Source organism: Galeopterus variegatus, unplaced genomic scaffold, assembly GCF_000696425.1.
Source record: "Galeopterus variegatus unplaced genomic scaffold, G_variegatus-3.0.2 Scaffold485, whole genome shotgun sequence".
In the NCBI taxonomy this organism is placed as follows: domain Eukaryota; kingdom Metazoa; phylum Chordata; class Mammalia; order Dermoptera; family Cynocephalidae; genus Galeopterus; species Galeopterus variegatus.
In genome coordinates, this window is record NW_007726596.1 from 236,635 (window position 1) to 249,609 (window position 12,975).

The 12,975-nt window shown below is 36.8% G+C and overlaps 1 protein-coding gene across 16 annotated transcripts in view; it reads right to left on the reverse strand.

Annotated features, from left to right (window-relative positions):
- Positions 1-12,975, reverse strand: part of TCF4 (transcription factor 4) — a 366,059-nt gene that overhangs the window by 48,076 nt on the left and 305,008 nt on the right. For all 16 annotated transcript variants that reach the window (XM_008569245.1, XM_008569246.1, XM_008569249.1 and 13 more), the window contains 2 exons: positions 5,829-5,934; positions 1,557-1,690 (listed from right to left, as the gene is read on the reverse strand). In XM_008569245.1, the coding sequence (XP_008567467.1) occupies positions 1,557-1,690; positions 5,829-5,934 (240 nt within the window). The remainder of the gene's footprint in view (positions 1-1,556; positions 1,691-5,828; positions 5,935-12,975) is intronic.

Sequence of the window (12,975 nt, forward strand, 5' to 3'; positions counted from 1 at the left end):
AAAATATCCAGGAATAGGGCCGGCCCGGTGGCGCACTGGAGAGTGCGCCGCTTGGGAGTGCGGCGGCGCTCCCGCTGAGGGTTCGGATCCCATGTGGAGACCGGTTCCCGCTCACTGGCTGAGCGTGGTGCGGGCGCAACACCGAGGGTTGCGATCCCGTTACCGGTCAGTAAAAAAGACAAAAAGGAAAAAAAAAAAGAATATCAGAAATCTAGGCTGACCCTGTGGCTCACTTGGGAGAGTGCAGCACTGGGAGCGCAGCGGCGGAGCGCCGAGGCCACGGGTTCGAATCCTATATGGGAATGGCTGGTGTGCTCACTGGCTGAGCGTGGTGCGGGTGACACCAAGCCAAGGGTTATGAATCCCTTACCAGTCACCAAAAAAAAGAATATCAGAAATCTTAATGCCTGGAAGCTTTTTGGTTCCAGAGTCCGATATAAGACATCTTTTCTATATCTATAGTGGTTGAACAAAGTAGAGGAAAGACTACAGAAATCCAGAAAGTATTATGCCCTTTATCTGAACAGAGAGAGAAACATAAACACGGATATAAACGAAAGAAAAAGGGGCAAATTGCAAGAGGAAGAGTAGTGATATAAGTACCACCAAGGCTCACTGGATTTACCACACCCTTTGACATTTGTAGGATTTGAGGTTCATACTTTTTTTAAGCTATATTTTTGCACTAGGACTTAAGTCCCATCTTATCTGCATCCCAAACTTAACTCATGATCTAGATTTTTTCCTCCATTTCATGATAGACTTTAATTCATAAGCAGATTCTAGGCTGTGGTAGTATTTGAGGCTAGAAAAAAGTCAGATGAATTGTTTCCCGCAGGATGGAGAGACATGGGTAGGACGGACAAGTGCAGGTGATCAACAGAGTGAAAACCGTTAGTTACGAAAGACAGAACACTCTGCAGCAGTTCTCACCTGGAGTGAGGCGAAACACAGTATCAGACGCAGATTGGGATGTGAGCAATTAAAAGTTAAAATACTGAAATTTGGGAATCTGATTTACAGAGAAACACCACGGTTGCTGTTACTGATGGGAGTGTGTAGGAAATACGAGTATAAACTCTTTCTTTTGGGTATGTCACAACAGCTGACATGAGTCAGTCCAGGGGAAATGGAAATGCCCTGGTGTGATGCACATTACCTGCTCTCAATGTTCACCTACTGTCACTCTGCCCTCTGCAGTATATCCTTCAAAACTACAGACAGCAAAAAATGACAAGGAACTGCCATAGCTGAAATTCTGCAACCCAAATACAGTGTGTATTTATGTACCAAAGGAAGCTGACATTGTGATATAGAAAAGCACAGAATAAAACACAATAAACAAACGAACAAAGACAAAGAAAGTCTGAAGCGTTTACAAAGGTGATTGATTCTGTTATGTCTCTGAGCACAGAAACAATACAACTGTAAGAATACTGGCTGTGTACCATTTTTTCATTCATTTGCAGAGTCCTTGTGTACATGCATGAAAAGATAGAGGATGAGATTTATTAAACAAGCTGTGTTATCCCTATTTCCTTGCAAGTCTGCCTTACCAAACGTTCATGTGGATGCAGGCTACAGTAGCTGCTAGACTGTGGAATATGAGAAGAATTGCCCAACATTCCTCCGTAGCCAGGCTGATTCATCCCACTGGAGGAGCTCCAAGGGTCACTGCTGTGATGGCCATCTGGAAAGGACAAAGAAAACCATGACTTTTCTGAGGCATTCAGCCTTGCCTTATAGAATAGGGTTTTTTCATATACTTGAAAATGACTGCCTGTTGTGTATTCATCTTTGTGTTGGTTAGCAGATTACATCAGAAGATAGTCATCATTATTTTTTCCCAAGTGGCTCTATATTATCAAACAAATATAAGCATTTAACAAAGTTACACTGTTCTTAGTAAAAATACAACTGTAAAAGAACAACAGAGCATGTTTCTTCATGGAATTCTGCCAAGTCAGCAAGGTAACGCATGCTAAAGGAAACATTCCTTTGAAGTCAGATGACAACTGTCTTTGGATATCTTCCACCTTAACTGCATAATATTTCAAGTTCTGAATTCTCAGGGCACCATGTATCTCTCTACTGACCCCTTTTCTATGAAAACCAACTAAAAAGTTAAATTGTTTCTAGATTTTGGGTTGAAAATAAAATATTTGAGACATTACAGAGTTGATGAGTTTACAAATTTTAAAAGCACAAAGCAATAAGTAATAATAAAAAAGACCACCTCAGATTTAAAAGGTTGGATTTCATTTCTGTAACATACACAGCAGGTAGAATTAAAGTTGGAATTATAATACGGTTTGTGGGGAAGAGGAGTGTCAAATATAGTATATAGTTCTTAGGCTGTTTTATTTTTATTTTTGGGTACATAGGTATATGAGTATAGCTATCTTAAACCTTCAGTAGCAATTCAAAGAGTACATACATACCATAAGGTGGATATTATGCAACATACAATTTTGAGAGCCTCTTGGTTTTATAAAACTATTTATGATGAGTTAAAAAGAGTGGGCTGGCTGGTTAGCTCAGTTGGTTAGAGTATGGGGTATTATAATAGGGTGTTATATGTAGTTTGGATTCCCGCATAAGCCAGCTACCAAAAAATAAAAGTAAAAATAAAAAATAAAGAGATTTAAAGTTATATGAAAATTATATCAAGTGCCTTTTAATATGAAGCTAACCTTTTGTTAATGGCATATTAATAACATTCCTACAGATTTTTTTTTTTAATTCTCTGGGCCTATTGGCCTAGAAGTTATTATTAATGAGATTGCTATTGTTTGGTTTTGGTTTCTCAAACCTAAGGGGAAAAAATAATCTGTTACTGCTGAATTCATTCATGCATAACCTCCTTTCAATAGTTTATTAAAAATTACTAAGTGCTGAATTCATACCAGGTCATCAGCTGGGTATTAAGTGTATAGCAGGTATTGCTTCCTTGAAAATAAGAATATTTTCACCAAAATATTTTATTTAATAAAGGCCTTTTAAAAATGTAGGCAATAGGCAAGTTAAATCTCATGCTGTATTTCTCAAAGCTTTTTTCTTTTTTCCACTGAGTTTTTATATCCAGAAGTTAGAATTTCAGAACTGGACTCATTTCATAACTGGACTCATTTCAGAACAGGGAGGAATAGTCTGTAGACTTCTTTCTTTAAGAACCATGCTTCATGCTGTATTTCTCAAAGCTTTTTTCTTTTTTCCACTGAGTTTTTATATCCAGAAGTTAGAATTTCAGAACTGGACTCATTTCAGAACTGGACTCATTTCAGAACAGGGAGGAATAGTCTGTAGACTTCTTTCTTTAAGAACCATGCAAGCAAAATCATGTCTGTGATTTTGACAACTTTAGAGTTTTAACTAGAAGATGGAAATTAAAGTTAAAAATAAGAGGCCACACTAGTGAGTTTAAAATACGCTCCAGACAGTCTTTGAATATCTTCCACCTTCATTGCATATTCTTTCAAGTCCTGAATTCTCAGGGCACCATGTACCCCTCTACTGAAAGAAGCTGATGTGAGACAGGATTATGATGCAACTGTCAGAATGTGAAAACACAGGGTTTTTTAAAAAGTTATTATTCATGTACTTTAGATTTAGTCCTCAGATTACAGAACTTTAAATGTCACCTTCAGTTCAAATATAAAGTTCGAGACCACTAACATTTTAAATAGAGAATATATATCATTGAGCAAGAGTCTCCTGAAACATTGTGACAACGTGATGCACTGGGTGGCAATACATTTAGGATTGTTAACATAGAATACTCTACTCGATGCAGACTTATAAAAATACATATTTTACATAAATTATGCTTTTCACAGTAAATTAATATTTATCACATCCCTTGATCTTGGCATAATGTTGTTTTGAAGGAATAGAATTAGATGTGTGCAAATGAATTGTGCTCATCATAAATGTCAACTCGATTTTTTTTTTTCATTTTTTGGGTATTCATATGCACAAAAGTAAATTTCCTTCCCATATTTTATATGGTCTGCTATGGAAAGGAGCCTACTGTTTAATCTACCTGGCCTTTCCTATAACATGCACACCTCGAGCAAGCCACTTTCCCAAGCAGAGAGAAGAAATCTATCCTTCTGTCAATTTTCTCGATGAGAATCTATTTTGAGTGATGAATCCTTGAGAACCTCTGTAAGCACCTGTAGGACAATTTCTCCCACTGCTCACAAAAGGGGGAGTTGATGCTGAGGTAGCTACTGTCTGTTTATAGCTGAAGGTGATAAGCTTTTTGTTATGGCACAGAACGTACCCAAGTGCCACTGCCTACTATGTCCCTTTGAGAGTTACACCTAGGACGGGTTACAAAGATAAAGGATCCCTGTGAACATGAGTTCCATTATGTGTGGAACAAATTCTCTCTATTCCTGAGGGGCCCATTCGATTCAATTTTATACATTTTCCACGGAATTTCACATGTGAACTAACAACCTAAAAGAGCTAACACTCCGAAGGGAAAGAAGATAGATCGCTTGTAATCAGAAAGGACTTTGAGTGTGCCCAATGTCATCTAAGTGAGACACCAGACTACTCCTCAGGTACTCTTTGCCCAAGTGTGCTTCTCTTTCTGTGACAAGAGGCTTCCTAAAGCAGCATAAAAAAGGAAATCCCATAGCACTGTGTCAAGGCACACTCAAATAAGGTTTTTAACACCCAGGCAAAAATGTTAAACTTCTGCACACAGGGGTTCTTGGTAAATTCCACATCTGAATTCAGGGTATCAACTTGGTAACAAGATCATCCGATTTTGAAAATAAGTGCCACAGGCATATCAGGGATCAAGCCCTTAGCTGCATTCTCCGAATGGTCCCTTCATGAAGTTGGTGCTGTCATTTCAACCATCGTGGTCTTTTTCAGAAGCGGAAAGGGGCTATGCTACTAGTGGCAAGATTATAAGTTTAGCAGGGCACACATCCATCCACATTAAATTAAATATACTGAACAATCAAAAAAACAAATATACGTTATCGACCATGAAGGTGTAATTTTCTACATTTTGTCCTGGAAAAAATTGGGGCTTTTACTCTAAATCAGTTAGCAGGTTGGGATGGAGCTTTCACTGTATAATATTCCAGTCTTTAGACAAATCACTTCATCTTAAATGGGACCCTTGTTCTTACCTCTAAACTAATAAAGTGGTTGAAACTTTTATATAAGATTATACGTAGGACAACTTGTTCCCTGTTGGCTAAATCTAGGATGCTCAAAACATACACTGAGCTGAAATACCTCTAAACATACACACCCCCTTCCTGGGGATGGTGAAGATGCTGAAATGGTCAGTCATAAAAGACCATCAGCTGCGTCCTTTCTGTGTGAAACAGATCAATATCATCTTAGCTCATTATTACTCAAAGGGCTTTAATGAAGAAAAAAAAGAAGTTTTAGTAAACTTTTAATTAATTCATTTATTTTTAAGGAATTCAATGCTTAAGAAGNGATGCTCAAAACATACACTGAGCTGAAATACCTCTAAACATACACACCCCCTTCCTGGGGATGGTGAAGATGCTGAAATGGTCAGTCATAAAAGACCATCAGCTGCGTCCTTTCTGTGTGAAACAGATCAATATAATCTTAGCTCATTATTACTCAAAGGGCTTTAATGAAGAAAAAAAAGAAGTTTTAGTAAACTTTTAATTAATTCATTTATTTTTAAGGAATTCAATTCTTAAGAAGAGCATGACCTCCAATATTTGCACCTGTCTACTACTCCATTTCTTTTGCCCCATATATGACATTAAAAGACCCAGGAAGACTGTCCAGTGGATTTCTCCTTAGAAGAAGCATCTTACCTTGCATGAAGAAGGAGCTGGGGAAAGTGCTGGCTGCTGGTTTTGACGAAGGATAGCCTGGCGAGTCCCTATTGTAGTCGGCAGTGCTTGCTGATGGAGCATAGACCTGAGGAAGGAGAACCAATTCAATTTTGCTTTCTGCACTGACCAAAGCATCTCAATGCCCATTATTTTGTACAAAGCAGGTACCAAATGCTAAATTTCTACTCAATCCAGTCTAAATCTGATCAAACCCTAGAAATACTGCCCCTTTCAGAACACAGCAAAACAAAAAATGCTCAGTATATTTGTGTGAGTGGGAAATAACCAGGTATGCTATTTTCCAGTTATAGACAAGAATACTGCAAACCATGTCTAGTTGTAAACATACAACATAATCCTTACAGGGTAAGGGTAGTCCTGGGAGTCTAAGCATCCCTTGTCCCCTTTTTTTTCCTTTAAACACAGACAGTCCATGGTGAAAGGTGAAAACAGAAAGGTATACAACAAGCCTCTTCCAAAAGGTAGTTTTTACTCTATCCTTCCATTAAAAATTTCACTATGAGAGATGAGAGAGAGAGAGAGAGGACATGAATGAACTATCCAGACCACAGAACATGAAATATATTTTGAAATATTAAATTCCCATAGTATCAGCTTTTTGCAGAGATGCATCAAAAAGGCCATTAAAAGCCTGGATCTAGATAAGACCACCAACAATCAGTGTGTGCACAGGAAAGGAGGAGACCTCCTTTTTAGTGCTTGTTATATGTTATATCACCAACAATCAGTGTGTGCACAGGAAAGGAGGAGACCTCCTTTTTAGTGCTTGTTATATGTGCGTGTACAATAAACTTAAAAAGTGTGCCAAAAACCTAATTCACTTACATTTGTTTACTAATACTCATGAGATTTGGGGAAGCAGTTCTTTATAAAAATAGCCTGCATATTTTCTTGTTTATGTTTCCTTTAAACAGGACAGAATAGTAGAAAGGCATAAATTCATAAGGTATAGTTTAACTTTAATTCGTTTCCCCCCTTGCCTTTTCTGCTAAATGTAATTTTTTTTTAATCCCCTTTTTCTTTTTGCTCTAGAAGTTCCTCTCTCCAGATGGTCGGAAAGAATGAAACACTGTCATCCTCTTGATGAAAATGGATACCTTCCTGCCTCCATTTTGAAGCAGGCAGCGGCTCACAAAATTGGCAGTGAGCCTACAGTGATATTCACAGGTCACAGGAAAAGGAAAGGAAATTCACCAATAAAGAGGCAACTGCAGAGTTACCAAAAAATGACTGCCCCACCCCCTTTTTAACCAGCACACAGCGAATAAACACCCGAAGAAAAATTACATAATTGCCCTTAGAACACCATGAATCACAAACTAAGCATTAACACAAGGTTTAGAATTTCACAAAGGATAGGTCCACAGAGACAGATGTGAGAAAATATGCGTACACATCCATACATCAAATAAATGCTACATATGCCCCACAGTGCCCTTGAAAATGGGGAGGTCCTGGAGATTAAACAAAATAAAAACAAACCAGAAGAGTCCACTCACGTTTTAGAAAACAGGGATTTTTCCTAAGTCACAGAGGGATATAAGCCCTATGTTTCATAGGATTTTACTTTGTAATTTTTCTCACATTTTAAATGTATAAACAGTGATTTGCTTCTATTTTCGCAGGGCTTACAATAAGAAAAGCATTTTTTAAAAAAAGTATCTTTAAGGAACAAAGAATAAAACTTAGGCCAGGAATCCAGAAATAAATAAATGTAAGTTCTGTTGACCAAATATCAGTATTTCCTTAAGAACTATAGAACTAACAGTTTGTGAAATACCACTAAATGTATTTAGAAAAGGACTTGAGAATAGGGTAAAAAGATGAAAGAAACATCAACTTCTAGGAAAAGGGGAAACTGAAAATTAAACCATCTCATTTTAATGACAGAACGAACCCAATATGACTATTATATACTCGTATCTACATGCCATTAGCTTCCATCTCATTTTAATGACAGAACGAACCCAATATGACTATTATATACTCGTATCTACATGCCATTAGCTTAACAGCTATTTGGTCCCTCAGCAATAATACAAGCTAAATCTACGTATTACCTCCATATTTCAAAAACCGATGTACATTTACTATAAAACTGAAAATAAACTCTGACCCATATTATTAAATCACCTTATGTTTTAAAACAACTGAAATAAGTTCTTTTATGATAATTCATAGTTTAATTTTAATTACATATTCTACCACATTATCCTTAAACATGTATATTATTATGTCAGCTCATCTTTTTTTTCCCCAATTTGAGTAAATTATTTGACATTTCTTTTGGAAGATAAAGAAAGATCTTTCGTTAATTTTGGTTATTTATAAGGAGGCTACTTTGTGAATTATGATCAAGCTCAAATATTTAAGGGTAGGATCATTTACCCCAAATTCATAAATACTGCCTGCATGGAAAAGAGTATCTACAAGGTTAAAACTTCTTTACGATATATTATACTATGCAATTTATTTTTCTGGTGTTGTAGCCAATTGAATACTCTTGAGATAAGAGGAAAGTCTTTGTTAACAGGTAATGGACTACTGTTTATAGTTTTATAAAAGGCAAATTCTGCATATTTTATAAATTTTCTTTACATTGTAGTTTACAGATCAGGTACAATGTTACTCCCTTTCCATTTATATAACTCATCTTCTGCACTTCAAAAGATAGTTTTTAAGGTAAGCTCTCTATATTTTTGTTTACATAAATATTGTACAGAAGTATACTTTTTAAAAGTAGAAGAAATCCATGAGTTTATTTAGTTTAACCCCCTATATTTTAAATATAAGACAATTCAGTAATGGTATGGTCAAGGCTACTTGCTCAAGATACTTGACAACTACCCATTGCTTTTTATTCTTCACCATTTGATAGGTACTTTCTTTCAAAATGGTGCTGGAGGCATATTAGGAAAACAGCGCTCATAATGTTGGTACTTTGGTTTATCTTTAATAACCTGGATGACCAGTGAGCTGCTTCATTATTTTTACTTCAGTGAACTATTTTGCCAATTTTTCAATCAAAAGACTTCAAAGTGTGGGTTTCAGTAAGGTATTTAATTGCGATATTAAATAACGAAAACATCTATTTAGTTTTAATTACTATTATTCTAGATATATACAAGGATACTTCAAAAATTATAGAGATTACTAACATGATTGTTAAACAAAATAAGCTTTTAATTTAATTAACAGAACCATAACAAACATCCCAGGTCTCTTCAAATAGTTGAAATGGTTTTTAATGACTAACACCAAAAATCAATCCAAACTAAAATGAAATAAAAATTCCAAACTCCAGTACAAGTGACCCCAACAATTAATTTGAGGAAAATCTAATGGGAAACAAAAATCTACACTTACACTTTTCTCCAGTAAGGTGGCTTAGATCAAGGTGACTGTTGGCATTCTGATTTGTCCCACAAGAGTAACAAAAGAAGTGTGAAATTTTTGTTGCCAACTTGGAAATGGGGAAACTTGGCTGAAGCTCACAGGTCACAGCTCTTTTACTGAATTATTTGTTGAGTAAAAGCTTCATGGAAAACTAATTGCACAGTATATTTAATATTCAAAGTTAGCACCATTATCTTTGCTCTTACAATCCCGAATATAAAACAAAATCATATATATAGAAATTGTGAGTTTACCAAAGCTCTCTAACTAACACAAAACCTTGAACTGATAAAAGTAAAAAATGTTTTCATTTTACAGATTTGGTCTTTGTTGTAATTTGAGAAATGTTATTATGGTGCATTACTGTTCCATTCAACGTTCCCAACTATCCTTTCTGCAGTCATCAAAGAAACAACACTGTAAGTTCTTATAAACAGAACCTCTGCCTATTAGAAAAGAAGAAAACCAAGCGAGCACACAAATCAACGATAACAATAACCAAATAAAGGGAGTGTATCTCCTACCTTTTCCCTCTGGATGCTTTGGTTTTTATTGGTCATGGCATACCAATCTCACGGAGATTAAAAAATAACAAAAATTACCATTTGCTTAGGGCCTCTCGTGGAATACCTTTTGTGGCAGGAGTTCCACGTACATTATTCCTAATCTTCATAATGATCACACAGGTGAATAATATTATCATTCCTGTTTCCCAAAGATGAAGTATCATAGAGGTCAAATGTATTGGCCCAAACCAGCCAGGGTCTGACAGCGAGTTCCACCACTTACTAGCTAGGCAACCTTGGACCTGTCATCACTTCTAACCTCTCTGGTCTTCTGATTCCTTCCTATAGAATGGGAATGACAATGTCCAAATGCAAAGTTCTTGTGAGAATTAAATGATTTAATGTGTATAAAGCAACTAGAATGGTACCTGGCACATAGTGAGTAGGCAAAAACCAGGCATCAGCGCTAATGTCATGCTGCTCTTGTTTTTATCATCTCGACAGATGTGATTCAGGAAGGTTAAGCCACTTCTCCACATTAAAAATTGTCCCAGTGTAAAGCAAGGATTTGAAGAGTTCATCAAAGTCTATGCTCTTTCCATTAAAAAAAAAATTCTTTTCTCTTAAAAGGTCAAAAAGTAAAGACATTTTTCACTATCAACATGAGGCTATATATTGGTCATAGTTTATAGAAACAGTCTTGTGGGGTCTTATAATTACCTTTTAAGAAAATAAAACATCATAAGGCATGTTTATGGTGAAGCCACATATATGTTAAGTAACCTGCTTCTTGAAGTGGAAAGCTTACCTCCGAGAGATTACAGAGAAGTGGCTTCAGATCACATATCATGAGTGTCACTATGTGGGGTTGGGTGATAGCCACTGGACTGTATGGGAGAACTTTACCTTTGTGATTCTGTAAGTACCATCTAAATATATGATTTCCAAAGAGAAACAGTTCAGAATAACTGAAACATTGCAATTGAGGCTTTCAGACCCTTAAAGAGAGCTGCTGTATGATCCGTGATGAGCAGAAAATAGCCAAGCACGATTATGCCACAGACAGCCAAGAGCTGGCTAGGCTCACCCAGGACCTCAGACCTTGGGAAATTTCACAAACATTCTCAACTGTGTCTGTTAAACACTCAAATACTGAGAGTTCGTCGTGTGCCACTGAAGTCCACAAGCCCAGGCATAGGCTCTAATGCCTCCCGGTGACTAATTGGGAAACATACTTGTAGGTGATGCATTTACTACTCAGGCAACTGGGCTGGACCCCCAACTAGTATATTTTTTGAAGAACTTGGGTCTCAATAAGAAAAAAACAGTGACTGAGGGGCAGTGATACCTCTACATTCAGAAGAGTTAAGATGGGCACTGTAATTGTTCTACGTGACCAAGTTAAAGGTATGTCACTAGTAGATCTATAAAGTGAGGGGAAAATGTACTTAGAGGAGACAACTTCCAGACAGTACACAGATATGGCAGGACTGTTGAGATTACCCAGCCCTGAAGTCATACCATGACTGTTCAAATTCCAGCTCTCAAATTCATTGTGAGGACGTAATAAAGCAACTTATGTCTCGTAGTCTCAGTTTCCTCATCTGTCAAAAGAGGTTACTCTTGTCGTGATGATTAAAGATAATCTACATGCAGTATAACTCCTAATCTGTCATGTGTACTTGGTAAATGGTATTTATAACTTGTGGTAAAAGCTGCCCATTGCTTATAATTATTTTTAATATGTCTAGAAAGGTGTTGTCTAATATGGTAGCCATTAGTAAGTAATATGTGGCTACTTGAATTAAACTTAACAAAAATGAAATAAAATGAAATATTCTGACCCTCAGTCACACTAGCCACATTTCAAATGCTCAATAGCCACACAACACTGCCACTGGTTTCCATAGTGGATATCACCAACATAGAACCTTCCCACCACTGCACAAAGTTCTTTTGGACAGCGCTAGTGTAGTCATGCTCTTCTGTGAGCAGTCCTACTAGGGGCCATGGTTGCCTTCCACTGTTAAGACAGCTATCACAATAAAGCTTGCTCATCTAAGACCTGCTTTTCCCACCAGGCTTGGAAAGCAGGAACACTCCTAGCAAGCTAACAGGAGAGGCAAATCCTACAAATCTCTAGTACCTGGCATACAACTGGTGTTCAATAAATGTTGATTTTATTGAAGGTGGGACATCGAGGTTTTAGTTTATTATTTTTAGAGGCCTGTGTACTATTACATATTTCTTAAAGTCCTTTTTTATAACCATCTGCCAAAATTCTTCCAAGTTGTGCCAAGTGATAGACTATGAAAGAATATCTGTGAACCCAGGTTTCTGGGTATGTAGGAAGTAAAAGTAAGAAAACCTAAAACTGCAATTTGGTCCTTGGCCCCTGGTGTTTTTGACAAAGGAATTACACTTAGACATGGTGTGATCACTTTTTTTAGACAATAAAAACTGAACAGATTTTTAACTTGTTCTGATGTTTTCACATTATCGGTAATTGGGTCCTTCTATTTATACTCTCTGTTTTTATTATTTTTTTCTTTTGTAAAACAAATCTTTTTATATCACTTCTTTACAGATGCTCCTTTTTCTTTTCATGCTACTTCTACACCTGCTGTCCTCTGTCCTGCCTCTTGGCATCATACTTTTAAAGCTCAAATGAGTCCAACTTCATTTTGTAAATAAGCAAAAAGAAGAGGTTATCTTTTGTAAAACAAATCTTTTTATATCACTTCTTTACAGATGCTCCTTTCTCTTTTCATGCTACTTCTACACCTGCTGTCCTCTGTCCTGCCTCTTGGCACCATACTTTTAAAGCTCAAATGAGTCCAACTTCATTTTGTAAATAAGCAAAAAGAAGAGGTTAAAAGGACTTACACATGGGCCCGGACAGAGCCCAGGCTCCTGCCTTCTCATCCAGTCCTCTTGGCATTCTCCTGTCTAAAGTCTTTCCTAACTTCCTAACTGAAAGAGTCTAATGAGCAGTCACACAGCATGAAAGGTTAATAAACAGATTCATGTAACACAGCTGAGTAACGTGTTGTAAGGTGTAAAGGCAGTTAATCATGCTCAGAGGGATATAAAAGTTCCAGTGAACGGTGCAAAAGAGCAAAAAACCAAAAACCAAAACAAAAGCAAACTACAGGAATGAAGAAGGAATATACCATTCATCTGATATATTCTCAGTATATGTT